This window comes from Acinonyx jubatus, chromosome A2, assembly GCF_027475565.1.
Source record: "Acinonyx jubatus isolate Ajub_Pintada_27869175 chromosome A2, VMU_Ajub_asm_v1.0, whole genome shotgun sequence".
Lineage (NCBI taxonomy): Eukaryota > Metazoa > Chordata > Mammalia > Carnivora > Felidae > Acinonyx > Acinonyx jubatus.
In genome coordinates, this window is record NC_069383.1 from 163366771 (window position 1) to 163394633 (window position 27863).

At 59.3% G+C, this 27863-nt stretch overlaps 1 protein-coding gene and 1 long non-coding RNA gene across 4 annotated transcripts; one reads left to right on the forward strand and one right to left on the reverse strand.

Moving 5' to 3' along the window:
- Nucleotides 1-460: 460 nt before the first annotated feature.
- Nucleotides 461-4776, reverse strand: LOC128314976 (uncharacterized). Its single transcript, XR_008297355.1, has 3 exons — nucleotides 3936-4776; nucleotides 3332-3665; nucleotides 461-1713 (listed from the first exon to the last, which is right to left on the reverse strand). It is a non-coding gene; the product is annotated as an uncharacterized LOC128314976 (long non-coding RNA).
- A 364-nt stretch (nucleotides 4777-5140) lies between these two features.
- Nucleotides 5141-27859, forward strand: TLE2 (TLE family member 2, transcriptional corepressor). Of its 3 annotated transcripts, none has more exons than XM_053220139.1 (20): nucleotides 5141-5318; nucleotides 5393-5490; nucleotides 5948-6011; nucleotides 6405-6449; nucleotides 8644-8706; nucleotides 11603-11677; nucleotides 11893-12076; nucleotides 12431-12450; nucleotides 16155-16262; nucleotides 17485-17529; nucleotides 18073-18222; nucleotides 19674-19818; nucleotides 20592-20752; nucleotides 21817-21893; nucleotides 22635-22884; nucleotides 23077-23324; nucleotides 23414-23561; nucleotides 25107-25257; nucleotides 26167-26243; nucleotides 27539-27859. In XM_053220139.1, the coding sequence occupies exons 1-20, from the start codon at nucleotides 5295-5297 to the stop codon at nucleotides 27644-27646; spliced, it is 2241 nt and encodes a 746-aa protein (XP_053076114.1). In that variant the 5' UTR covers nucleotides 5141-5294; the 3' UTR covers nucleotides 27647-27859. The 3 variants fall into 3 exon arrangements, with proteins under 3 accessions (XP_053076114.1, XP_053076115.1, XP_053076116.1); XM_053220140.1 differs by having other exon boundaries at nucleotides 11896-12076; XM_053220141.1 differs by lacking the exons at nucleotides 5141-5318; nucleotides 5393-5490; nucleotides 5948-6011; ... (3 more) ...; nucleotides 11893-12076; nucleotides 12431-12450 and adding an exon at nucleotides 15449-15790.
- The last annotated feature ends 4 nt before the right edge of the window (nucleotides 27860-27863 follow it).

The following is a 27863-nucleotide window of genomic DNA, read 5'->3' on the forward strand; positions in this document are numbered from 1 at the left end:
GGTGAGGAAACCCACTGAGCAGGGGCCATCCTGGACTGCCTGAGGCCCCTTCTTTTCTTTCTGGAGCTGCCCAGTTCTTTCAGAGGCAGCAGCTGGGGTTGGGAGCCTTCAGCCAATCCTAGTGCCTCCCGACACTGGCCACCCAGTCCCCGACTACACGTGCACTGCTCAAACGAGGCAACTCCTATGCATTCTGCAGAACCCCAGCTTACACACCCCCATCTGACATCCAGGAAGCCTTCCCAACTTCCCAAGCAGGGACCTCACTCCTGGCTCTGTCTCTGCCCCCACCCACAGCCCCGTTTCTACCTCCATCTCAGCCCTGACTGCAGGGGGCTGAGAGTGCTCGGCTCTGTGGGCCTCCCACACGCCCCATTTCCCAATCTCGGGAACCCCTCCTTGAGTCCCCATCCTGGCCCGGCCTGGCTGCTCACACACGGGACAGCAGAGAGCCAGCACACTGGTTTCACGAACAAGTCTGGCCCAACTATCTCACAATACAGGTGAGCAAACCGAGGCTCAGAGAGAGGCGCGCAAGTCTTAAGGTCACGGTGGGGGGCGCTAGAACAAGGGGGAGGCCTCCCCACGTTCCCAGGTGGAAGTTAACGTGTGTGATTCTTCTGAGGGGGGCTCACCGCCAACCTTGGCAGGAACAGAGGCTCCGAGGTCACCTGAGAGCCCTGGCCCTCAGGAGGGGACAGGCCTGGCTGGTGGCCCAGGAGCTCGGCTGGGGGCGGGGGCGGTAGGCTGAGGTTGGCGAAGTCGGAAGCCAAAGGCCTGGCCTCCCCGAGGGAGCCGCTTTCCCGGCCCGGGTCGGATCAATGGGCTGTAATTATACCGCGCCGGGCCCGGAGCCGGCGGGGAGGGAGCGGGAGCTGGCAGGAGTGAGGCGGCGGGCGGGGGAGCGCGGGCCGGGAGAGGGACCCACGTTACTTTGATTGACAGCCCGGGCGGGCGCCGCGCGGGAGCTTCTGGGGATCGTAGTCTTTCCGAGAACCCCGCGGCCGCCTCCTCTCCCGTTTGCGCTCAGGGAAACTGAGGCACGGAAACGCGCACGTCCCTCCCCTCCGCCTACACGTAGGCTTATCCTCCCCCCGCGGGGCCTGGAAACAAAAGCTGAGTCGTGCCAGGGGCCTCCAGTCCCGGCTGAGAGTCTCCGCTCTTCCCGGGGATTGGAGGTGGGAGGTGTCCAGCTTGAGCTGAAGTCTGCCTCGGTTTACCCATCTGTGAAATAGGGCGAAAGGCGCCTAGTGGGCCCCGCCAGCTGGCCGGGCTTTTTCAAGGCACTTTGTTGGACGAGGGGCTCCTGCTTTTAAGGAGAGACTCGCCAGGCTCAGGGGGTGGCTGGCGTCTCCGGATTTTCGGATACTAAACGGACCGGATCCCCCCCAACCCCCACTCCTGGTGCGCTCTGGTGTCCACGAGGCTCTCAGCGTCTCCAAGGGAGGGGGCGACCCGCACTCCCCGCTGGCAGCCTTCCGATTGGCCCAGCCGATCCTAGAGCCTCCTGCCATTGGTCGCGGGTTTCTTGATTTCCATTGGCCAGTGCCCATTGTGATGTCATGGACCCATGTGGGAGCGCCGCGGGAGGATTGGCTGGCACACCCAGCCAACCACCGCGGAGAAAGGAATTTCCACAGTAGCTGAGGCGGCGAGGCTGATTTAAGGTGGTCTGAGCAATCCCGGGTCCCAGCGCTGCTTCTCAGCTTTTTCCTTTAAAAAAAAAAAAAAAAAAATCCACATCATAAAAACCCAGCCAGGAACCGGGGCTGAGCTTTCCTAAGTGGAAGGAGAGAGATCGAAAGCTAAGTCCCTTCCCCCATTTTGCAGCTTCTCCCTGGATTCTGCAGATGGGGAAACTGAGACCTCGGGAGGTGGGGCGAGAAGCCGTGTAAGGCCCAAGAGTTAGCTGGGCGCACGCAGCCTTCTCGGTGTAGCGGGAAGGTTGTGCTAGACTGCCCAGACTGTAACTCACCCCTGGCGAGTGCTTTCCCTGCCTCCTGCTCTGGCTGGATGTGACATTTCAGCGAGTTATGGAGTCATGGGCTGCCTGGGGGTCTCCCATCTCACAGGTTGCTCTCAGCTAAGTCTTCCCAAATTCTCACAGCTGCTGCTCAGAGCAGAATGTCTCTTCCTTCCTGGCAGATCATATACACCATAGCGTGTGTGTGTGTGTGTGTGTGTGTGTGTGTGTGTGTGTGTGGTCTTGTGGCTTCTCAGGCAATCCACAAATCTGTATTTACCCTCCCTTGTGGCATGTGCCTGGTAGAAACATCTAAAGCCTGGTGGGTAAAGGTCCCCTCCTCCAGGAAGCCTCCTCTGGACTCACCAGGCAGAGGCCCTGGTCCCTCCAGATGCTGCTCCCTCTGTCATGACACTAACTAGGTGGGCCCAGGAGTGAGTGCCTGACTCTGCCCCCCACCCCCTGCCCCCCGGGCCCTCCCTAGGACCCCAGCATCTTCCCTTAGGAGGATGGGTTCTAGAACAAATCCCTCCCTGAACAGCCTGAGTTCAGTGTGTGTAATGGAGGGGTTGCCTGCAGGAGATGCTTTGGGGCTGGGCCTGGAAGATGTGGATTTGCTCCAGGCAGAAAAGGAGCAGGAGTGAATCCCAGGAAGAGGTAACAACACAGGCAAAAGCCCAGAGGTGGGAGAGAACACAGAGTAGGTACTGGGACTGGTGTGGCTGCAGCAGAGTGTGAACCGGTGGACAGGAGGTGAAACCTGGATGGGGGGCGGGGGGGGGGTGGGAATGTGTGCAGGGCATCTGATGCTAGCCTGAGGACCTGGGGATTTGTCCCGAGGGCAATGGGGAGCCCCGAGAATGTCTGGAGTGAGGGAGGGCCAGCCTCACAAAAGGTGACAAGGGTGAAATCCACTCGCATGGGGGAGGTAGGTGGCTTGAGCTCAGATGGGAGGGGTGAGGAGGCCGGAGGGGGGTGCCGTGGGGAGAGGGAATAGGATTCAGTGGTACGCGGAGGGGAGAGACAGGGCTGGGTTGAAGCTCTGTGTTGGGGGAGCAGGATGGACTGTGGGGCCTGGCAGGGTGAGGCACGGCGGGCGGGGGGGAGGGGGGATGCTACGTTGCTACATCTAGCGCCCCGGGGGGACATCCAGGGGAGGCGCGACACTTCCTGGAAAGGTTTTGGACACAGAACTTCACAGACCCCCCCAGAACCTGAAGTTCCTGGCACTGCAGGATGGCGGAACTCTTGTTTGTTACAAGTTCCCAGCACGAGTGTGGCCAGCGGATCTCTGGCTTTAGCTGGATGCTCTGTTTCTGTTTCTGGCTGCACCGCCCGGCCTGTTCTATTCATTTATTGAGCGCTTACTGTGTGCCTGGCTCTGCCAGGGATAGGCTCTGTCCCCACACAGCCTCATCGTGATCCTGTCAAAACAGAACATAACAAACCGTGCTGGGGCCCAGAAGGATCCAGAACAGGGCACAGTGTTGGAGGATCACAAGACGGGAGGCGTGAACGCCCTTGGTGAACACCACTTGAATGGGCAGCTGGAAGGGGGTCTTCTTAGGAGGTGACATGTGAGCTGAGACTTAAATGGTGGGAAGCATTCCAGGCAGAGGGAACGGTAAGTGCGAAAGCCCCGAGGCAGGCCCCAGTCTGGTCAGCTGGGAAAACAGTGAAGGGCCTGAACGTCCCTCTGTCCCTGGGAAGAGGGAGGAGTTTGGGTGTTGTTGTGAGGACAATAGGGAGCCATTGAATACTCCAACACACACACACACACACACACTCAAATCCTTATCCTCAGGATCTCTGTTCCTCTCCCCACCCTCGCATCCTCCAGATCTCATCTCCAATGTAAACCTCTTCAAAGACGCCTCTCCCAGACACCCCGGATAAGCAGGTTCCCTCTCATTCATTTCCATACCTGCTCCCCAAACTCTTCCTTTGTACACACAAATGATTCCATAATTACCAAGCTGTGATCTTGTCTTGTTCCCGGAGCTCACAGAAGGCAGGAATCTGTATTCCTCCGCTGTCCCTTATATTCCCGGTACCTGGAAGGGTGCCTGGCGGGTAATAGATGTTCCAGAAACACCTGTTGGCTGGAAGGCAATGCTCTTAAGTTTAACAGGGTTTGGGGCACTATTTGCTCACTCCCCTGCAGACACAGATGCAGGGATTGATACAAAGCAAGGGTTTCTCTCTGTTTTGCTCTCTGCTGTGCCCAGTGCCCAGCGCAGTGTGCTGTCCACAACAGGTGGTCGATACGCGTTTGTTGATCGACTTAACAAAAGACCATGAGGTTTTCCATAAGCAGGATGGGAATAAGAATGTCCCCCCTCCCAGGTGAGTGTCAGGTGTCTGTGGTCTGTGGTGGGAGGTGCAGCCCCTGCCCTCAGACACCTGAGTCTGATGGCAGGGATTCAACTGCCTTTCTCCTGGGAGCTGAGTCTGAGGGAGGAGACAGCCCAGTCTGCTGGAGGTAGCAGTGGAAACACCAAATCCCACCTGTGGGGGTTTTTACTCTGTGCCAGGCCAGGCTGAGGGCTGTTCGTGTACCGCCTCGGCAAAAGCAGCCCTTGTGTCTGCCATTTTACAGGTGGGAACCCTGAGGCCCAGAGAGGGGCCCAGAGAGACGCAGGTGTCCCCGCCAGCACCGGGCCAGGCCGCCTCCTAAGTCTTAGCCCACTCCCTCAGAAAGGCCATTTCTGACCCCAACTGTCCCCTGCCCGCCACGCTGCTCCCCACTGTGGGCCCCCAGGTATTTCTTGGTTTCCTTGCCTGTCTCTCTCGCTTGGGCCCTCGGGGAGGTGGGGGGGGGGGATGACGTTCCGGGAGGGGGAGGGGGACTGGGCGCGAGCCTCAGTTTCCCCACGGGTCGCCGGCCCGGGGTGGGGGAAGGGGTGGGTTCCCGGGGGAGGGGGGTGCCCGCAGCCCGGAGGTGGCAGGGGCGCGGCGGGCGGGCCGGGTGGGCGGGCCGGGGGCGGCGGCGCCACCTTAAGGCGGCTCTGCCCGCGGCTCCCGGCCGAGCCCCGCCGGAGGGAGGCGGCTCCGCGCGGGGCCCGCCGCCCGCGCCTCCGCCGACACCGGCCGCGGCTCGCGCGACCTTCCGCGCCACCCCGCGCGCCCCCCGCCCGGCCCGCGCCCCTCCGCGTCCCCGTCCCCCGCGCGCGCCCGGGGAGGGGGGGCCTGCCCCGCGCCGCCGCGCCCCCTCCTCCTTTCTCCGGGCGGCCCCCCCCCCGGCCTCGCCCCCCCACCCCGCCGCCGCCTCGCGCCCCCGGATCGTCGGGCTCCGGCGGCGGCGTGGGTGGGGGGCTTCCGGACCGGCAGGATGTACCCCCAGGGAAGGCACCCGGTGAGTGGGGGCCCGGGCTGCGCGGGGTGGGGGGCGCGGGCGTCCGGGAGCTCAGACGCCGCCGTCCCCCCCAGACCCCGCTTCAGTCCGGCCAGCCTTTCAAGTTCTCGATCTTGGAGATCTGCGACCGCATCAAAGAAGAATTCCAGTTCCTTCAGGCTCAGTACCACAGGTGAGGGGGGGCGGGGGCGCCCCGCCCCGGGGGACCCGGGAGCTCACCCGGGAGCCCACCTGGGAGCCCACCTGGGCGCCCCCGGGGGGAGCGGCCGGGCCGCTGGGGGCCCGGGGGGGGGGGGGTGGTGCGCAGCCAGGCGGGGGCGGGGCCTCCAGGGTGCGGGGCCGAGGGAGACCCCCCTCCCCCAGGGGCGAGGGAGGGCTTCCAGGTGGAAGCGCAGCTGAGGTGGCTGGGGACCGTCAGTGCTGGGACACTTGGAGCCTGAGAAGGGGCGGGAAGGGACCGGGACCTGGAGGTGGGCCGATAATGAGGAAGTGGGGAGGGGGCCAAGAGCCAAACCCATCGCTTTGGAAACTGGCCCAGATGGGGTGTCCCTGGGTCTTTCGCGGGGTGGGGGCGGGGTGGGGGTAGAGGCCGGGGGGAGCAGGACCCCCATGCCCCGTCTCCTTTCCAGCCTCAAGCTGGAATGTGAGAAGCTGGCCAGTGAAAAGACGGAAATGCAGCGACATTATGTCATGGTGAGGGGGTTTTCGCGCCAGGATGGGGCAGCGGGAGGGCTCCCTGTGAGTAAAAGCGCCTGGGGTGTGAATCCCCACTCACCCTGCCACTCTGGGCCTCATTTTCCCTGTCTGTAAGTTGGGAGCCCCCCAACTCTTACAAACAATGGGACAAGGATGTCCCCTCTCCCCACTGGCATCTCTGAGGGGCCAGGGTCTCCGGGCACATCCTACCTGCCCCCCCTCCCTGCTTCTTCCTCTGGTCTTGCCCTCTGGGCTCCCAGGAGGCTGGGAGGCTCTGCTCCCTGCGGTGATCCCCGAGCCTGGGAGCCCCTGCAAAACCCAGCTTCACCCTGAGCAGGGCTGGGCACCCACTGGCCCAGCGTACATCCCCATTGAGTTTTTCCTTTGTAGTACTATGAGATGTCCTACGGGCTCAACATTGAAATGCATAAGCAGGTAACTGTGGTGGGGGGTCGGGGAGGGGGGTGCTCAGTGAGAAGGGTGAGGGTCTGGAGCTTGAGGAGAGACCCAGCGATCTGGCAGTCTGAGGCGAAGCAGACCCAGGGAACAGGGGTCTTACCCGATTTCAGCCTCACGAAGGAAAGGAAAACACTTCTGAACTTCTAGAGATATGGTTCAGCAGAGGCAAGAAGGGGGCAGGGACGGCAGGGGCCAGGTGGCAGAGGCTGGCAGCCAGGTCGGGGAGGAGGTAGGGGAGACATCTGTCCCAGGGTGGGGGCCGGCCACACGGTCTTGGAGGAGGTCCCATTCAGCCCACGGGGTCTGATGTTTGGAGGTGGAACCTGATGGTCTGCGATGGACCTCAAGCTTCTGTTGCTGCTTTGAAGGTTCTGAGGTTGACCGCGATGTTCTGAGACTCTCTGAGACTCTCCTAAGCTTCTAAGTCTGATTCAAGGTTCTAAGTTAGACCAAAAGGTTCCGAAATTGACTCCAGTTGTTCAAGATTGACCCCTCCAACCTGAGGCTGAACTCAAGGCTCTCTGATAGATAAGAGGGGCCCTGAAAGATTCTGAGGTTGATAGAATCTTAGATTTGGTCCCTGCGACTATCAGGGCAGTGGGCGGAGCCTACTGGGTGGGAAGAGGAGGGGGGTGGGCTGAGAGGGTGGGGTGGCCTGGGGGTGCCTGCCCTGGTGTGCTGTTCTGGGATGTGTGGGCTCTACGGGATCTGGTGGGCGCCGGAGGGGGCTCGTCCGCATGGTGTGGTCCCTTGGGTGTGTGAAATAGACTCTCTTGCAGGGTGAGGGGCATGTGCTAGGATCCAGTCTCTGTCCTCCTGCTGGGAATTCAAACTCTGCCCAGACCCAGCACCCAGCACCCCTCTAACCCAGGCAGAAGCAAAGAAGCAAAGCATGGACTGGCCGAGCACACACCTGGATGTGCCCTAGCTGCCCCCCCCCCCCTCCGTCCCCACCCACACAGCCCTCGCTGTGCTCAGCCCCCGCGGGGCACCCCTGGCCCAGGCCCTGCCCCCGATGAAACCTGCAAGACCAGACTGTCTCTACTCCACTCCCTGGATTTCCCTCTACTGCACCCCCTATACTTTGACACCAAATATGTGGGTTTTCTGCACCCCAACCAGTTCGCACCCTGGCACCAGCAGATGTCCTGCGATTTGGCTCAGTTCTGACACTCTCTGCCTGGAGTTAGTGCGGACCCCCTCCCCCCCCCCACCACCAAGTTCAGGGCTCAGCCCCACCGGACTGCCTCTGTCGGACATGCCGATCAAAAAGTCTGGGTCTCTGGCCCAAACTCCTGACCAACCAGCTATATATACACGTCAAGGGTTCCCATAATCCCCTTCTCGGGTTCAATAATTTGCCAGAACAGTCCACAGAACTCAGGAAATGGTTCACTTTCCTGGATCACCCGTTTGTTATGTAGGATCTAACTCGGGCACAGCCAGGGGCAAGAGAGGTGCAGAGGGGGCGGGGGCGCACCACACTCCCAGAACCTTCATGCGGTCACCCCCCCAAAGCTCTCCACCAACCCAGTTACAGATATTTGTGGAGGTTTCTTTCACTGGACAGGCCTAGCTGATTAAATCACTGACCATCGGTGATTAGCTCAACCTTCATCCCTCTAGTAAACTCAGGTATGATCGAAAGGGGCTTGTTGAGGACAGAAAAATGCCCCCCCACCCCTTGCGGTTACCCATCACTGAGAAATTCCAAGAGTTTTAGAGCCTCTGTGCCAGGAACTGGGGACAAAGCAAAGTAAACAGGTTTTTTATCCCAACACTACAAAGCCCTCCTGCTGAGTGTGGTGCATGGGGGTCTCTGCCTGGCAGTGGCCTCAGCTTGCAGACGAGACCCAGACCCAGAGACGCGGGCCCGGTGAGGGACACTCCTTTGTTCATGATGACCCCACGGCTTCTAAGTACTCCATCTGAGTTGGGCGTCTGCGTGGCTGCTTCCTGGGAATCTGTCGATGGTGTCTCGCGGCTGGTGTATCTGTCCTTGCCTTCCGGCTCAAGGCCGCCCTGGGCATCAGCTCAGCAGATCACTTCCTCAGCAGCCCCTCCGTCTGCCCCCGAGCCTGTGCGCCACTCTGGCTTCAGTGCCTCCGTTTGCACCTGCGGGTGACAGCCCCCGCCCCCTCCAAGCTTCCTCCTCATTGTTTCCTGCCAGGCCGAGATTGTGAAGCGCCTCAGTGGTATCTGTGCTCAGATTATCCCCTTCCTGACCCAGGAGGTGAGTGGGCTGCTGGGACGGAGGGGAGCTGGAAGATGGGGGGCGGGGGGCTGGCTCGATGCCGATGCCGGTGCCACAGGCACTGGTTCTGCCGGGTGGCCTGGAGGGTACGGGGCTGGGGCAGGGGCTTCAGGGACGGAGGGAGGTGATCGCTGACGGTGACGAGCGGGTGCAACCAGGCTGCCTGGGTCCGAATCCTGGCCTTGTGCCCTTGGCGGCTTGCCTTGTCTGTGTCGTTGTGGTGATCAGACAAGCTGATCCGTGCAAGGGTGATACCGGGTGCTAAGGAAGCACCCGATAAAAGTTAGCCCTTACATATGTCCAGTGAAATAAGCCAGTCACCGAAGGACAAATGCTGTCCAATCCCACTCACAGGAGGTCCCTAGAGGAGTCCCGTCCTGTCCACAGAGACAGAGAGTAGATGGTGGGAGCCAGGGGTGGGGCAGGGGGCGGGGAACCAGTGTTTCATGGGGACAGAGTCTCCGTTTGGGGAGATGGAAAGTTCTGGAGACGGATGGTTGCACAACAACGTGGATGTGCTTGCTGCTGCTGAGCTGTGCACTTAGAAATGGTTAAGAGGATAATGCTTATGTGTTTGTAACCACAATAATAATTTTAAAAAGCTGGAATCAGGGAAGGTGACATAATAAGCAGTGTGAACAGCTCACTGAAACTTAAAAAAAAAAAAAAATCAGCCCTTCTAAGAATGCTCTGAGTGCGTGCCAGCCTCAGGACCTTTGCATCAGCTGCCCCTGCTTCCATCCGGAGCATTCCGTCCGCAAGAGACATGAGGGCAGGTTCCACTGCGGGGTGGATGAGTAGGGCAGCCTCACTGTGATGGGGAACAAAAATTTTGGACCCCACTGAATCTGAGATTTTCTGGAAGCTTGGGATGGAGAGATGTCCTGGCTGGGCTGAGATTGTAGACATGGTGTCTGAAGCCGGGGGTGGGGACAAGGTGGCTTAGTGAGTAGGGAGAAAACGGCAGAAATGAAGATTAAAAAAAACTAAGAAGTGAATAAAGACACACATCTGTGCCCCAGCGACTCCCTTCTTCTAGATCGAGACTCAGCAAACTGCAGTCCAAGGGCCAAATCCCCCCCTCTGCCTGTTTTGGTTTTTTAAAAAATGTTTTTAATGTTTATTTATTTAAAAAAATTTTTTTTTCAACGTTTATTTATTTTTGGGACAGAGAGAGACAGAGCATGAACGGGGGAGGGGCAGGGAGAGAGGGAGACACAGAATGTGAAACAGGCTCCAGGCTCTAGGCTCTGAGCAGTCAGCCCAGAGCCTGATGCGGGGCTCGAACTCACGGACTGCGAGATCGTGACCTGGCTGAAGTCGGACGCTTAACCGACTGCGCCACCCAGGCGCCCCAATGTTTATTTTTGAGAGAGAGAGAGAGAGAGATAAGACCGTGAGCAGGGGAGGGGCGGAGAGAGAGGGAGACACAGAATCCCAAGCAGGTTCCAGGCTCTGAGTTGTCAGCACAGGGACTGATGCGGGGCTCGGACCCACGAACCACGATATCCTGACCTGAGCCGAAGTCCTGTGCTCAACCCAGGCGTGCCCTCTGCCTGTTTCGTTAATAAAGTTTTATTGGCACAGGGTCATGTCCACTCATGTGCATGATCTCTGTGACAGCTTTCCTGATAAAATGGCAGAGAAGTTAAGAACTTCTGACCTGCAAAGCGGAAAATATTCTCTGTGACCCTTTGCCAAAAAAGTTTACCAACCCTTGGCTTAGACACGCTGACACACAGGTGTGCCACACACAGGAGCTTCCTGTGTTTCACACGTCCTCGGGGAGCAGCTCAAACCCCCGACCTCAGGAGTGTGGATAAACAGCCTTATACTCATACAGGAGCCACCAGCCACATGTGGCCATTTAAATACACATTAAATTGTATTTCTTTTTTTTTTCTAAATCCATTTGTTTCTGAGAGAGAGAGGATGAGCAGGGGAGGGGCAGAGAGAGAGGGAGACAGAATCCGAAGCAGGCTCCAGGCTCCGAGCTGTCAGCACGGAGCCCGACGCGGGGCTCGAACCTACAAACCGTGAGATCGTGACCCGAGCTGCAGTCGGACACAACCCACTGGGCTACCCAGGTGCCCCAGGAAAGCCCGATTTATAATTACTGGTGTTCACTGCGCTTGTGTGCCTGTTTCTTTGGCTTTGTGTTTGTTTCACGGTTTAAAATGGAAAGGGAGAGGGGCGCCTGGGTGGCTCAGTTAAGCGTCTGGCTTCAGCTCAGGCCATGATCTCACGGTTTGTGAGTTCAAGTCCTGCGTCGGGCTCTGTGCTGACGCTCAGAGCCTGGAGTCTGCTTCAGTTTCTGTCTCCCTCTCTCTCTACACCTCCTCCACTCTCACTCTGTTTCTCTCTCTCTCTCTCAAAAATAAATCTTAAAAAAAAGTTTTAGGGGCACCTGGGTGGCTCAGTCAGTTAAGAGTTCAACTTTGGCTCAGGTCATGATCTCAGGGTTGGTGGGTTCGAGCCCCCCGTCAGGCTGTATGCTGACAGCTCAGAGCCTGGAGCCTGCCTCGGATTCTGTGTCTCCCTCTCTCTCTGCCCCTGCCCCGGTGTGTGTGTGTGTGTGTGTGTGTGTGTGTGTGTGTGTGTGTGTCTTTTTCAAATATTCTGTGTCTCCCTCTCTCTCTGCCCCTCCCCTGCTCATTCTCTCTCTCTCTCTCTCTCTCTCAAAAATAAACATAAACATTAAAAAAATTTAAAGAAAAAATGGAAAGGGAGAGAGACAGAAGAGAAATAACAAAGCTCTGGGAACAAGGATGGGGTGGAGGGAGGCGGGGGGCCTCAGAGGGCACTGCCTGGCTGGGTGGGGGCTCCCAGCAGACGGGGAGCCTGAGCACCCCCTTCCCGGCTCCCCACCTCCCAGCATCAACAACAGGTGCTCCAGGCCGTGGAGCGGGCCAAGCAGGTGACGGTGGGGGAGCTGAACAGCCTCATCGGGGTGAGTCCGCCCAGCCCCTGCCCTGCCCGGGGGAGACCCCATCCCTGGGTCCCCGGCACCCAGTAGGTGCTAAAGCTGGAGGGTGCCGGGCGGGCAGCTGGCCTGGGCTCCGGCCTCCTTGGAGACTCTGGGGCACCCCCCCAACCCCCCCCCGGCCCAGGGGCCCTGCTGGGCGCCCGTGTGGCCCGGCCCCGGCCCACCTCTCCTCTCTCCAGCAGCAGCAGCTCCAGCCGCTGTCTCACCATGCTCCCCCCGTGCCCCTCACCCCTCGCCCCACTGGCCTGGTGGGTGGCAGTGCCACGGGGCTGCTGGCCCTGTCCGGAGCCCTGGCCGCCCAGGCTCAGCTGGCCACCGTTGCCAAGGAAGACCGGGCAGGCGTGGAGGCCGAGGGACCCAGAGGTGAGCGGGGCAGCACGGGGCGGCCTTGGCTGGAGAAGGGGGTGGGGGAGGGGGGAGGGTGGCACGGGGACTTAAGGGTGAGGGAGTGAAGGGGAGGGCCTGCAGGGCCGTCGGGGTCAACTTCACTCCCCACTGGCTGTGTGTCCTGGGGCGAGTTACTGCCCCTCTCTGGGCACCTACCTGAATGGTTCAGGAAAGGAACGATCTACCCCTTTGCAAGGGTGTTGGAGAAGGGAGATCCTGAGCCTGGAAGAGGGCTCTATCAACGCTGGAGGGGTGTGCCCTCTGGCACCATGGGCTGTGAAACCCTCACCTCTTCTTCTCTCTCTCTCTGCCTCACCTCCAACCGGCCAGCGGAGAGAGCTCGGAGCAGGGTAAGTCGAAAGGCATCCGGGAACTTGTGTGATATTGGCCTTGCATTCGAATGTGGCTGAAACCAGTGGCTCTGAGCTGCTAAGGTCCTCCCAGCAGGACGCCCGCCCAGTGTTGCAGCTGGGTCGTCTGGAGCGTTTTGGTATCGGAGATGCCCCTACCGCTAGAGTTTTCTTTATGGAAGGTTTTCAATCGTGAGCTGGTTTCTGGAGGTTTTGTTTGGTTTTTTGCAATTGAATAAATGCATGCACGTGGCACCTTCCGCTCATGAACTTATCCATCATCCACTCGATACCACCATCTATCAGAGCGGTGCCCAATGGAAATAGAGGTGAGCCCTGTGTGTAATTTTTAAAAAAAAACTGCTTAATTCGGAAACAGTTACCAATGCATCGGGCATTGCAAAGAAAAGTGCAGGGAAGCCCCGTGTACCCTTTACCCAGCCTCCCCCAACCGTAATGTGTCGGATAAAACACAGTACAGGATGCAGGAAACCACACACAGGTGCAGCCCACAGTCTCCTCAGCATCCGTCCTTGTGCTGTGAGCTTGGTGTGTGTGTGTTGGGGGGGGGGGGGGGTTCTGTGTGGTTTTTTTGCCTTTGTTCGCAGCATCACAATCTACTATGTGATTGCATATTTTCTAGTAGCCACGTTTATTTATATTTTTAAAATTAAAAAAAATGTTTTAGCGTTTATTTTTGAGAGCGAGAGCACACGCGCACGTCAGCAGGGGAGGGGCAGAGAGAGACGGAGACACAGAATCCGAGGCAGGCTCCGGGCTCTGAGCTGTCAGCACAGAGCCCCACGCGGCGCTCGAACCCACGAGCCTCGAGATCATGACCTGAGCCGAAGTCGCATCTTAACTGACTAAGCCACTAACGTTTAAAAAGTTAAACAGATGAGATGAATTCCGATAGTATATTTTACTTAACGTCATGTATCCAGAATATTTCAACGTATAATCGACATGAAAACTACTAACGGTATGTTTTATGTCCTTTTTATTGTGCTAAATCTCCACGATCCAAATGCGTTGCGCTCTTAGAGCTCATCTCAGCTTGCACCAGGCCCCCACCACACCCCCTGCCGCCGGGGACACTGGGCAGTGTCTGGGGACATCTGTGGTTGTCACGACCACATGGCTTCTGCCCTTAGAAGGTCCCATTTCCCAGATGCGAAGCTTGAGGCACAGATCTTGAGAACAGCGGCGGGGACCCTCAGTCTTCGCTGGGCCTAGAGATGGGCCTCTCGATCCCCGTGTCTCTGTTATGTGTGACACGTATGTTCGTGTATGTTTAAGTACAGGTGACAGTGGTACCAGTTTACGTCCCCGCCCTGGGCCCTGTCTGTTTAACACAGTGTGTTGGAGACGACTTCAAGTGGCCCTTTCTCACCTTTGGGTCGGAGAAGAGAATGCCCAGAGAATACCCAGCTGTAAATGCCTTTGCCCAGGCGGAGGTTAAGTTTGCGATAAATGCTGCCAGTTGCCAACTTGCCTTGTTTGTTTAATGTAAGACAATTGTGGGGCGCCTGGGTGGCTCAGTCGGTGAAGCGTCCGACTTCAGCTCAGGTCATGATCTCACGGTTTGTGGGTTCGAGCCCCACATTGAGCTCTGTGCTGACAGCTCGGAGCCTGGAGCCTGCTTCGGATTCTGTGTCTCCCTCTCTCTCTGCCCCTCCCCCGCTTGCCCTCTGTCTCTCTCAAAAATAAACAAACATTAAAAAAACTGAAAAAACAGGACCGTAGTCCCGTTGCGTTAGGGCCTATCCCCACCCACTATGCCCTCATCGCAATTAATCACTTCTTCGAAAACCCTACTTTCGGATAAGGTCTCCTAGTGAGGTTCTGGATGGGCACGTGACTTTGGTGGACCCTGTTCAACCCCGTAAAGGGACCGTGACCCCCTGACCCTTGCCCCGAGCCCCCTCCCATCCAAGTCTCCTGAACGACCCCAGTCGTTTTGCAGCGCCTCCTTCCAGTGTAACACGTGTCACACACACAGAGACACAAGTTCGAGGCAGCAGAGGCTCCGTGGTGGGAACATAATTGCCAGAGAGGGAAGGGGTACGAGGAAGTGGCAGTTGTCGCACAAGAGATCCCACCCCCAGGGACACCAGCCCGTGTCTGGGGACATCTGTGGCTCTCACGACTAGGGGTACGCCTGCCATCGAGTGGGCGGGGCCAGGGTCGCTGCTCAGCCCCCACAGTGCCGACTGGGGGGAAACTCAGGGACATGCTGTGCGTTTCTGCATTTCCCTGCACGAACGAACGTGGGCTCACCGCGCGCCGGGCCCCGCGTCCGGCTAAGCGTCCGCAGCTCGCTGTATCTTCCCCGCAACCCTAGGAGGCGGGCGCTGTTGCGATGATCCCCGTTTCACACGGGACACGGGACACGGGTTGAGCGTGCGACAGGTTGCGTAACCTGCCCGAGGTCTCAGAGCCAACGGGAAGCCGAGCTGGGATTTGCACCCAGCCAGTCGCCTCTCTGCCGGCCGATTTCCGCCTCAGTGATACATTGAGGCCATCTTTCCGTGCTGTCACATCTCTGACGTCTCTGCTTGTTTTTTTTCTTTTTTAAGATGTTATTTTTGGGGCGCCTGGGTGGCCCAGTTGGTTAAGCGGCCAGCTTCAGCTCAGGTCATGATCTCGCGGTTCGCGTGTTCGAGCCCCACATTGGGCTCTCTGCTGTCGGGGCAGAGCCTGCTTGGGATCCGCCGTCTCCCTGTCTGTCTGCCCCTCCCCCTCACTCTCTCTCTCAAAAAAAAATAAATAAATAAAAACACTTTTTAAAACTATCTTTAACAAGAGATTTTATTTTACTATTTTTTTATTAAAATTTTTTTAATCTTTGTTTATTTCTGAGAGAGAGACAGAAAGCAAGTGGGGGAGGGGCAGAGAGAGAGGGAGACACAGAATCCGAAGCAGGCTCCAGGCTCCGAGCTGTCAGCACAGAGCCCGACGCGGGGCTCGAACTCAGGAGCTGTGACATCATGACCCGGGCCGAAGTCGGAGGCTCAACCGACTGAGCCACCCAGACACCCCTCTGCTTTCTTTTTTAAGCAGCTGCACGCTTTTGCATCTGTGGCCTGCTTTATTTCCTAGTGGCCCATCTTGCTGAATGTGGCTTTGAATCCTGTGTGTGGTTTGCACAGAGCCACCCAGCTCTCAGGGCCCAACGTCTTATCTGCCCATGAAATCAGGTTTCAAGATAAGATCTCAGTTGAAGAAATGGTTCCATCCAGAACTGCAGTGCTTGAGAAATCACTGTGTGGGGCATCCCCTGTGTACAGCTGGAGAGACTGAGTCCCAGGGAAGGAGAAAACTGTCCGAGGGCACACAGGCAGGTTGATGTTGTGTCTCTGTGCTGGCACACCCAGCCCTTGACCTTAGAAGGTTGGTTGTCGACATCTGGTGGGCTGGCTTGGCATCCTGCCTTGGCCCCTAATTCGCTGTGCAGCCCTGTCTTCCTCAGGCTCAGTTTCCCTGTCTGTGCAATGGGATTAATCGTCACTTCCCCAAAGAACTTGCTGTGGGGTCAAGACCTTAGCATCGAGCCTGCCCTTGGAAGGTCCCATTTCCCAGATGGGAAGCTTGAGGCACAGATCCTAACAACTGTGTTTGGGGACCCTCGGTCTGGGCTGGGCCAGGACGGAGTCTGGGGCCCCAGGGCCCTGACCCTTTCTCGGGCCCTTGTGTCTCTGCAGAGCGCGTCCCCCTCCCCCCCTGAGAGCGTGGTGGAAGAGGTGCGACCCGGTGGCCCAGGGGGCAGTGGGAAGCCGCGAGCTGAGGACAAGGATCTGTCGGGACCTTATGTAAGTGGGGGGCAAGCGGGAGATGGGTGGGCCCCCCAGCCCCGCCCCCCAGGGCCTCCCAGAGCCCAGCTCTGGCCGTGACGCTCTCACTCTGGGGCCTTCCATAGCTCCCCACTGGGCACGGAGCACTGAACAACGAGAGGAGCTGTGGGGCCAGGCCCAACTCTAGTTGCTCTGTCTCCGTGGCCTCTGGGGCACATGTCTGTTTGCCCACCTCCTGGCTTTGGCTCCGGCTCGTCAGCGCTCTGGCATCCCCCTCCCTCTGCCCCTCCACGAGGCACAGAATACTCTCTCCGGGGCCCTCCTCCTGGGTCAGGACCACCCCCGCCCCTCACTGCACCTGCAGTTTCGGGGCCAGGCTGCAAGTTGGGGCTGGGACTGGCTGGCTGGAAAGCACGTGTCCCATCTACAGGGACAGCCTTCTCCCAGCTGCCTGCTGGGAGTTGCTGGGTGTTGGCCAGTCCTGCTGTTTCTCAGAGATGCCTTTGATCTTTAAAAAACATAGCAGCCTGTTCTATACCCGTCAGCAGCGGGTATTTTAAAGAAGAAAACTGGGGACGGGGTGGGGGGTGGAGGGCAGGGGGCAGTCCCCCCCCCCCCCCCCCCCGCTGGGAGATGTGGCCTTCAGGCTGCAGCCTTGGTCTTCCCTTGCTTTTCCAGCAGCCCCACACGCCAGGGTTTCTCCCAAGGGCAGTGGGGAGCCATAGAAGGACGTAGTACAAATGTGGGGACAGGTGTAAAGAAAGTCCTCTGGGGCAAGCTTGGAAGGCTACCTGGAGGGAGCGAGGCTGAAGGCCAGGAGCCTAAGGAGGGGATGAGGTCTGTGCTAGGCCATGGGGATGGTGGTGGGCAGACGATCCCGAGAGGTTGACTGGCTCCGTGGAGAGAGAGCCAGTTGGGAGTTTATGGATGAGTCCTGGTCCCCGGCCGTCCCATCCCGTCACCGAGGAGGAGACTGGGACCCAGGGAGGGCCGGGAGGCGCTCAGGGCCCCACAGCAAGTCTTGGGCCCTAAGTTCCATCCCCTCATTTTTCTCCATGAGAGACCCGCCCCCAACCCCTTGCACCTGAGCAAATGGCAGCCTTCTTTCTGAACTAAGCACATGGGCCTCTGAAGCCCCAGAATCCCGGTCAGACCGCGGCTGGCGGTCTCCTGAGATCAGTAAGGGGGCACGGAGGTAGTGGCATGGCCAGGGCAAGCTCTTTCCCCCGTGTCCCCCCAGGAGAGTGATGAAGACAAGAGCGATTACAACCTGGTGGTGGACGAGGTGAGTTGGGGTCTGGGCACAGAGGGTGGCAGGCTTTCCCGAGTGTTGGGGGACCCAGAGGGAAGGGGGGGTCCTGGCCCCCTCTGTGGATGGCTGTGTTGAGGGTGATGTGGGGGTAGGGGGAGTAGGGGATAGAGGGACACCCCAGGCTGACCCCCTCTCCATAGCACAGGTGGGGAAACAGGCCCAGAGAACCCTGGCAATGGGGCAGCAGAAGTAGCATCCGGCCCTGGCTCACTGTGTGACTGGGACAGTACGCCCCCGTCCCTGGCCTCACTTTTCCCCATCTGTTTAATGGGGGACAACAGAGCCAAGCCCTTACACAGCCGTTTCTATGTGGGTTTACGGAATAGGTACTATCAATCCCATTTTACAGATGCGTAAAGTAAGGCATGGGGGCGGGGGGGGTTCATAATCCTCCCAAGGTGGATCGTAGGAGGGACCCAGGCTGGAGTGCGGGTGGGGTTGGGGAGGGGTATATAGAGAGGGGCTCTCCTTCTTTGCCCAGTTCACCTCCACTCAATGTCACCTCCTCAAACCCAGGACCAACCCTCGGAGCCCCCCAGCCCAGCTATCACCCCATGTGGAAAGGCGCCCATATGCGTCCCCGCCCGTCGGGACCTCGTGGACAGTCCGGCCTCTTTGGCCTCCAGCCTCGGCTCCCCGCTCCCCAGAGCCAAGGAGCTTGTCCTGGTAAGGAGTAGGGGAGGCCTTGAAACTCACTTTCCGCACCCTGGGGACCTGGAAACAGATGCCACTCGATTAGATGTCGAGCAAGGAGACACCAGCCCGGCTGGGGTCTTTCCAGCGGGTTGTCCAGCATTTCCTTCATGATTATTTGCCACCTTCCTAAAATCTGCCTCGACTTTATCCAGGTATTTTCCCCAAGTCCACGTGCCCTGTTGAACCTAAATACATTATCAAAAGACCACTCACCCTCTCAGGGAGAAAGGGAAGCATCTCTTGCAATAAATAGGAAATCCCTTGGAAATAAACACACTCAGCTGCAGAATGGCTGCTCTGGGACTGACTCCAGCCTGGCAAGTGTTAAGGCCTTGGAGAAGCGGGAGATACAGCAGCCCCACCTGAGAGGTTGTCCCCTGTTTCCCCCCCTTCCCGAAAGGCAAGAGCATTACTATGGGAACAACTTTCCCAGTGCCAGGTGTAGGAACCCCTCAGAGCACGCCCCTTAGGCATTCCGAGCCGGGTTCCGTTTGGTCCCACCCCTGCCCTCACCAAATCTTCCCCAGACCCCTGCCCTGCGCTTACCCAGAGAGTGCGTCGGTTTCTAGGCCTCCCCTCCCAGCAGGTTGCTATGGCAACCGCCGAGGCTGGGGCTGACGGTTGCATCTCCTGTGACCTCCTCCTCCTCCACTCCGGGAGGCCAGAGGGGGAGGGGCAGCTCTGCTCTCCGGGAGAAGCCCCCAGAAGGCCTCCCTTGTCCCACGTGTCCCCACCCACTCCCCCTCGTGGAGTGGGGTTGGCAGGAAACACGTGATTGTGTAGTGGAAAGACGGGACGGGGACGTGAAGTTTCTTGAAAGGCAAAGGAGGTGACAGCAGAGAGACGACAGCGCGGGTGCTCCTCCTTGGAGATCCCCTCCCCCTCTCCTCAGGTGTCCCCGCAGGGAGAGACAGCTGCAGGGGCACCCTGCCCCCTGAGAGCAGCCAGGGGCACCCCAGTGCTGGCTGCCGGTCCCTCGCCTGGGTGCAGGCCTGTGCTCCCCCCCTCCTGAGTCCTCCGACTGTCGCCTTCTTCAGCAATGCCCGCTCCCTGCCCCGTGTGCCCTTGCTTGAGGCCTGTCTACACCCGCACTCCTCGTACCTGATGTGCCCGCTGGGCTCTGGCAGCGGGTGCCGGTCCCCCCCCGCCATGTGCAGCCCTGCGGGCAGTGCGTGCCCATTCCCACTCTGCTGCCCGCCTGGTGCTCCCGGCCTGTGGACCCCGCGTGTCCCTGCGCTCAGGGCATCAGCGGTGGGGCCCATGCCCTTGAACCCCACGTGCTCGGCGTGCAGACACCTCCTGTGAGCCCCTGCCTAGCTCCCTCCTCCCGTGCCAATTTCTCACCAGATCGTGGGCAGCAAGGGGCCAGGTGCTGGTGCCAGGGTGGGGGTGGGGCGTTCAGTCCTGACCTTTCTCCCCAGAATGATCTTCCCGCCAGCACTCCCGCCCCCAAGTCCTGCGACTCCTCCCCGCCCCAGGACGCGCCCACCCCAGGGCCCAGCTCAGCCAGTCACCTCCGCCAGCTTGCTACGAAGCCAACGCCTGGGCCTGGCACGGACAGTGTCGGTGAGTGTCCACTGGGGCCTGAGCAGGTCTCTTCTGGGGGGTTGGATTCAGCTCTGGGATGGCCTTGACCCCTTCCAGGACTCTGAGCCCAGTGCCGCCTCACCCCGGGCCTCGGTTTCCTGTCTTGGCTGGACGGCTGGGGAAACAGAGGCCCAGAGGGGAGGCGATCTACTCAAAGAGGTTTAGCCTTCTGCACGGACAACACAAGCTTTGGAGTCAGACAGCCTGGGGTTTGAGGCCGGCCTTGGATACTACTCGTCAGCCGCATGACCTTGGGCAAGCGACTCAAACTTTCTGAGCCTCGGGTCCCCCCTCATTAACGTGGGCTCTGCTGTCATATGGCCAGGCCCCGCGCTGGTTCTGGGTTCCCAGAACGAAATCAGCCCTGGAACGCGCCCTTGAGGAGTTCCCAGATAGTGGGGACGGAGACGCAGACCCCTAAACTTCTAGCCCCATGTGATCGTGGCGGGGATGGAGGCAGTGAGCCAGAACGGGCTAGGGGTGGGGCGAGCAGGCTCAGTGATGTTCCTGAGATGTTGCTGGACTTTGGGTCTACTAGGTGTCGAAGGGTGAGTAGGAGTTCAGCAACTGAGGAAGGAAAGGGAACAGCATATGAGCCAGAGGGAACGGTATTCTCAAACATCTGGACATATGACAGGGTGTGGTGGATGCTGGACCGGAACGCAGCAGCCCCGAAAGACCAGCCAGGGCAGTGGAAGGCCAGATCTGGGTCCAAGGTGTCTGAAGACCTATCTTTGTCTCTTCTCACTCAGCCCTGAGGAGCCCCCTGACCCTGTCCAGTCCCTTCACCACGTCCTTCAGCCTGAGCTCCCACAGCGCCCTTAATGGGGACCTCTCTGTGCCCAGCTCCTACGTTAGCCTCCACCTGTCCCCCCAGGTCAGCGGCTCTGTGGTGTATGGACGGTCCCCCATGGTGAGTCCTCAGTGTGGGGGCACCGGGAGGTATCGGAGGGCACAGGGGATGGGGGCCGGGAGGAGAAACCAGTTACACAGGAGGAGACAAGGGGATAGGGAAAGGGACGGGAATCTTGGCTTGGCCAGTGCATGCGGGGAGATGATCTGAGGGTCTCAGGAGCTCCACAAGCTTAATACAAGTGCCATGTAACTGGGAAGAGCAGCTGTGCTTATGCCGCATTATGAGGAGCAGGGAGCCCCAGCCACGGGGCACAAGGGGCCCATTCAACCTCCTGGCAGAGGGCATACAGTTGTTGGCCCTGATTTTTAAGGGGCTGCGATGATTCTGGTAGATTCCTGATGAGGGACTCACCTGGGGAGAGGGCTGGAAGCGAGGTCTCATGAGAAGGAGTTGAAGGAATAGGGCCCGAGACCCTGAGCTGGGGCGGAGGGAGCAGACAGGGACTGGGTGGGCCCCAGAGGGCAGCACAAGGACAGATGGCTGACAGAGTGAGCCACCCTGGAGTAGACAAGGGGGCCTCCAGAGGGAAGAAAATGCTGTCACGGGGGACATCCCAGACCCAAGGGATGTCGTGCAAAAGAGGTCAGCAAGTGTTTTCTGCAAGAGGCCAGACATTAAATGGTTTTGGCTTTGCCGACCAGTTGGTCTGGGTCAAAACTACTCACTTCTGCCTTCATAGCTCAGAGCCACCATAGACAACATAGAAATGAACGGGTGTGGCTTTGTACCGATAAGACTTTATTTACAAAAACGAACAGGGGGCCATAGTTTGCCAACTCTTGGCACTAGAGCCGGTCAGACTCTTCGGGGTCCTTCCAAGTCTGGGATTCTAGGATTCCCGGGGCAGAGGCTTTGGGGTTCCTTCAAGCGCAAGCCTCTGCTCTCCTGTCTGTAGTGCAGCGGGAGGAGAGGGCATCTCTGCCTTCTTAGGGAGGGGCTGACTGGGGATCAGATTGGGGATCCTCTGATAAACAGAGAAATATGGCAGGTGAGCATGGGGGAAGGCAGAGGTGGGTTTGAGTCACCTGCCCTAGGACCCTTCCTCTTTGGCATTTTGGCAGATGGCATTTGAGTCTCATCCACATCTCCGAGGGTCATCTATCTCCTCTTCCCTGCCCACTATCCCTGGGGGGAAGCCGTGAGTATTGGCTCAGGGATCCCTGCCTCCTGTCGGGTGCTTGCATTGTAGGGTGGGGGCTGGGGTTCCCTGCTGTCTTTCCAGAAAGTCTCTGGAGAGAGAGGTAGGTAACAAGAAAAATGCAGAAACGGGGGTGGGGGGTACTCTTGCCTTCCCCACCCCCACCCCGGAGACATTCGGCATGTCTGACATTTTTGGTGGTCAGGCCCACATCCCGCCTCTATGGGGCCTGGGATACAGTTGTACATCCTACAGTGCGCAGAATGCCCCCCCCTCCAACCCCAGGGCGCCCCAGCCCCAAGTACCCAGGAACTCTCCGCCATGATGGGAATGTTCTATACCTACAGCTGTCCAACCTGACTGCCATTGGCCACCTGTGGCTTTCGCCACGGAGACACTGAAGTTGTAAATTGATTTCAGTCTAACTGGCCACCCGGGGCTGGGGGCTCCCCATGGGTCCCAGTCTCTGGAGCTCTCAAGGCGTCTCCCTGGATCCTCGCTACTCAACACGCATTTACTAAGTGCCTGCTTGCCAGGCTGCGGGCCACGGGCTAGGCCACGCTGACTGTCCCGTCCGTCACCTGGGATCCAGGGTTCCTCCCCGCACCACCCCACCCCCCCCCGCCCCCCCCCGGCCCCCTACTCCCCCGAGCCCCCGGAGCGGGGCGGGCACCAGGCCGGCCGGACCGCCACCCCCAGGGCGGTCCCCTCCCCGCGCGTCACCGCCCTCCTCCCGTGCAGGGCCTACTCCTTCCACGTGTCTGCCGACGGGCAGATGCAGCCGGTGCCCTTCCCCTCGGACGCGCTGGTGGGCGCGGGCATTCCGCGGCACGCGCGGCAGCTGCACACGCTGGCGCACGGCGAGGTGGTCTGCGCCGTCACCATCAGCGGCTCCACGCAGCACGTGTACACCGGCGGCAAGGGCTGCGTCAAAGTGTGGGACGTGGGGCAGCCGGGCGCCAAGACGCCGGTGGCGCAGCTCGACTGCCTGGTGAGGGCGGGGCCCGCCGGCGGGGGCGGGGCTTGTCCGCAGGGGCGGGATTTCCGGGCCGCCGGGGGCGGGGCTCGAGGCTCGGGGAGAGCGGGGGCGGGTTGGGGGGGCGCCGCGCGCTTGGGGGCGCTCTCGGGGGGAGGCCCCGTCGGGGAGGGCCGGCCCCACACCGTCGCTTCTCTCCCGTCCCAGAACCGGGACAACTACATCCGTTCCTGCAAGCTGCTGCCGGACGGCCGCAGTCTGATCGTGGGAGGGGAGGCCAGCACCCTGTCCATCTGGGACCTGGCGGCGCCCACCCCGCGCATCAAGGCCGAGCTGACCTCCTCCGCCCCGGCCTGCTACGCCCTGGCCGTCAGCCCCGACGCCAAGGTCTGCTTTTCCTGCTGCAGCGACGGCAACATCGTGGTCTGGGACCTGCAGAACCAGACCATGGTCAGGTGGGTGGCCCCCGCGCCCCTCGCTTCGGCGCTGGAGCAGAACCAGCCCCCACGACGGACGCCTGACGCCTGGGCCCTTCTCCCTCCAGGCAGTTCCAGGGCCACACCGATGGTGCCAGCTGCATCGACATCTCCGACTACGGCACTCGGCTCTGGACCGGGGGTCTGGACAACACGGTGCGCTGCTGGGACCTGCGGGAGGGCCGCCAGCTGCAGCAGCACGATTTCTGCTCTCAGGTGCCGCAGTGGGTCTGCCGGGAGGGCGATAGAAGCTTCAGGAATCCGGAGCCCCCTCCCCTCCCCACAAGGCACTCACTTCCGGAAACTGAGTGGGGACCAGATACCTGTGACCCGTGTCCATCTTTTTTGTCCTTCTCACAAATCCATAGGCCTTACCCCGCCCCCAACCCCGTGGAAACACAAAGGCACTGATTCAGAGTAAGCTGTGGGTCTACTAAGACCCTCAGATCACTTTCCCAGATGCTTTTGCTAAGTCACGCCCCCGTTCATTCCTTCCTCTTCTCTGGTAGCCCAATTCTCTTCCCGGCCTTCAATCTCTTGACCCGACTGAGAGCTCCTGACCACCCCCCAGGACCCACTGGGGAGCCACTGATGTAGGTCGGCAGGGAGAGGTTGACATAGGAGTCGGGCAGAGAGGTCTCCGTTGAGGGCTCTGTGAGAATCCAGGCTAAAGGATGAAGCGAAGGAGCTGGACAGGATCTGGAGACTCCTCACGGCTGAACAGAGTCACCCAGATCCTCTCTCCCACTGCCTTGGGGGCAGGACGTGAGCTCCTTGGCCTGACATTTAAGGCCTCTGTGCTCTAGTCTCTCTCACACACACCATGCCCTCGGATGCATCTAGACCTCTCCACTTACTGTTCCCTCTAGCTGACATGCTTTTCCTTCCCTCTTCTCCAATTGGTGAACTCCTACTCATCCTTCAAAACCCATCTCCATTTTTGCCCCCTTCCGTGAAGCCTGGAGATAGTAGCTAACGCCCAAACTCTTTCTGTTCTACCTTCTCTTCTCTTTAGCTTAAAAGTTTCTTTGATAAGGAACTCAAGGGTGCAGGTGGATATGGCCGTCCATCCCCTGGCCCTGAGACTTAGATGGGTTGTTCTCTGGGGACCCCATGGTGAGTATCTCTCATCCCACTGGGCCCCCGTCTTTGTGCAGGAACTCTGTACGGGCAGGAGAGCACACGTGAAAACTTCCAGTCCTCTCTCTGCTGTCCATTTGTGGTTCTTTCCACACGCATCCTGTCCGTAGGACTTCGACAGGGTTAGGATAGAACAGGGCGTTAAGCCTCTCTGCCTCGCTTGGGGTGGGGCACGGAACGATGAGGCCACTGAGTCCTTTCACATCCAAGCAAAAGGAGGTGTTGGCAAGCGGGGAAAAGTTCCGAGCTGGGAGTCCGAAGGCCTCGGCTTTCACGGATCTCTGACCTTGAGCGAGCCCTGGCCTCGAGCTTCCCTTCTGCCATCTGCTCAAGGGGGGGCGACTGTCCTCGCCCGGCTTCTCCCTCTCCCTCCTTCCCTCCCTCCCAGAGCTGTTGTGCGTTCTGAGCAGATAATGGATGTGAGGCCCCAGGGTTCCGTGTAATTCTGATTAATATTAATGATCCGACATGCAGTTGCCTGCTGCGTTCCAGGCCCTGGGCCAGCTGCCTCTCCACGCAGGGCTGCCGCGGGAGAGCGGTGGGCCCCTCCCCTGCCCCTCTGGGCCTCCTCCAACCTCTGCAGGGGGGGTTCGATGTCCCCTCTTTCCTCTGCACCCCCAGATCTTCTCCCTGGGCCATTGCCCCAACCAGGACTGGCTGGCCGTGGGCATGGAGAGCAGTAACGTGGAGGTCCTGCACGTGCGCAAGCCCGAGAAGTACCAGCTGCACCTTCACGAGAGCTGTGTGCTGGCCCTCAAGTTCGCCTCCTGCGGTGTGTGTGCCTGGAGGGCGCGGGGCGGGGCGACCGAAACCCCACACCCACCGGACAGCCCCCACAACAAAACACAGGACGCCCAGTGGAATTGGAATCTTTCTGTTTAATATTTATTTTTGAGAGAGAGAGACAGAGCGCAAGTAGGGGAAGGGCAGGGAGAGAGGGAGACACAGAACCCGAAGCGGGCTCCACGCTCCGAGCTGTGGGCACAGAGCCTGCTGCGGGGCTCGAACCCCCGAGCCCGGAGATTGTGACCTGAGCCCAAGTCGGACGCTTAATCGACTGGAGGCACCCAAGCACCCCCTCGTGGAATTTTGAATCTTAACGAATCGTTGGTTAGCGGAAGTTTTTCCCAAGTGCGACCCAGGACATGCTTACGCTTAAAAGCAACTGATTTGGTAATACAAATACATCCCCAATATCGCCCGAGATACACTGACACTAAAAAAAAAAAAAAAAAAAAAAAAAAAAAAGCAGCCAAATGATTTTCAGCATAAGTGTGCCCCAAGTACCGCATGGGACACGCATGCATTAAAAGAAAATAAATAATGAAATCCTTGGGGCACATCTGTATTAAAATGGTTTGTGATTTATCTGAGATTCAAAGGTACCTGGGCATCTTATGTTTTATCTGGCCACGCTCTCCTGGGGGCTCCCCCTTCTTGAAGGCCAGATGGGCCCCCGCCCCCGGGGGGCCTTGACTTCACCATCTGGAAAATGGGGGGGAAGGAGGGGCCCACTGTTCCCTTTGTGAGAGCGGAGGTGCCAGAAAGAAAGGGAGAGACCAGGCCTGCTGGACCCTGTCTGCCTGCGGCCCACAGCCGGGGAGGAGGCGGGGGGGGGGGGGGGGGGGAGGGGGGGCTCTCTGGTCTCTCCTGCTGGAACCCCCTGCTCTCCCTACCCCAGGGCGCTGGTTTGTGAGCACCGGGAAAGACAACTTACTGAATGCCTGGAGGACGCCATACGGAGCCAGCATTTTCCAGGTACCCAGCCGCGTGCAGCCACCGCCCTGCAGGCCAGGACGTGCTGCACGCAGGGGCCCCGGGGTGGCTGAGCTGGTGGTTAAGCCGCGGAACTTCCCCCGGGTCCTGCGAGGTCCTCCCCCCTTCCCCGCCAGCCAGCAAGCCACTAAAGCAGGGCCTGCAAACTGCAGCCTGCGGGCCACATCCGCGTGCAGCCTGGGTTCTTTTTGTGCGTGCTTCCTTTTTTTAATACATTAAGACTTGCCATCGTGACCATTTCTAAGCGCACACACACTCACACTGTTGCGTAACCACCCCTGCCATCCGTCTCCAGAGCTTTCCATCTCCCCAAACTGAGGCTCTGTCCCCAGGAAGCACGGACTCCCCGCCCCCTGCCCCATCCCCTGGCTCCCACTGTCTGCCCTCTGTCTCTCTGGACGGGACTCCCCTGGGGACCCCCTGTGATGGGGTCACGCGGGACGTGTCCTTCTGTGTCTGGCTTCTGTCACTGCTCAGTGTCCTCCGGGTCCGCCCACGTGGTGGCAGGCGGCAGGCTGTCCTTCCTTCCTGAGGTGGGGTCACAGCCTGTGGTCCGGGTGGATTGCGTCTTGCTTATCCATCCACCACTTGATGGACACCGGCTTTGTTTCCGCGTTCTGGCTGCTGTGAGTCGCGCTGCCGTGGACGTGTTTTCATTGCTCGTGGGCAGAGAGGTCTTGGGGTGGGATTGCTGGGAGCTGTTTAACCTCTGGACTGTCCTCCAACTTTTCCATCCCATCAGCAGTGTTCGCGGGTTCAAAACTCTCCGCGTCCTCAACAACCTGTTATTGTGTCTTTTTTTGTTACAGCCATTGTAGTGGGCGTGCAGTGAGTTTTACATCGTTAAAGGGGTGTAAAACGAAAGGACGATAATGTGACGTAGATTTATTTGGCCCCCGGACTTGTTGGCTAGAGACTCATTTGGACCTTTGGCAAAGCCTGAAAACTTACTGCCGGGTCCTTTACAGGAAACGTTTGCTGGTGTAGGGTCATTGCGCTGTAAGCCTCGGCTGGCCCTCTGCTGTGCTGTGTGGCCTCATGCCCGGTCCACACCCTCTCTGAGCCTCCTAGGAAAGGGCGGGGCTTCAGTTGGGGCTCTCTTGGTGTCAGGAGAACAGGGGACCCGCCCTTCCCAGGATCTGTCACCCGTCCACCCAATCCCACTGGCCCTGCCTCTTCCCTCTGAACGTCGTGCAGGGCGGTCAGGGGCACGGACTGGTGCTAGTATCGGCCACGCCTCACCTCGCCTTCTCTCCCTCCCCCACCCCTGCCCATAGTCCAAGGAGTCATCCTCCGTGCTGAGCTGTGACATCTCCGGAAATAACAAGTACATTGTGACGGGCTCGGGGGACAAGAAGGCCACGGTGTACGAGGTGGTTTACTGAGCACCCCCCCTCCCCCCATCTTCCTGCGCCCCTGGCCTGGCTCCTGGGGGAGGGGCATCCAGGACAGAGAGCCCGGGACCCCGTCTCCGTTCATAGCCGTGAGCGCCAAGCCTCGTCTGCCCTCTGGCTGGCTCCCTGCCATCTTCCCCTGCTGGACACGGCGCTGGACGGGCAGGTGGACTTCGGGGAAATAAATGTGCTTATCGCAACTACCTTT

What these genes read in the sequence shown, in the direction of transcription:
- TLE2 (XM_053220139.1), top strand. Translation starts at nt 5,295, where the DNA reads ATGTACCCCCAGGGAAGGCACCCG. An exon ending in GGAGGCCGAGGGACCCAGAG is followed by an intron (nt 12,077 to 12,430) that starts GTGAGCGGGGCA and finishes CCAACCGGCCAG; the next exon opens with CGGAGAGAGCTCGGAGCAGG. An exon ending in ACAACCTGGTGGTGGACGAG is followed by an intron (nt 17,530 to 18,072) that starts GTGAGTTGGGGT and finishes CCTCAAACCCAG; the next exon opens with GACCAACCCTCGGAGCCCCC.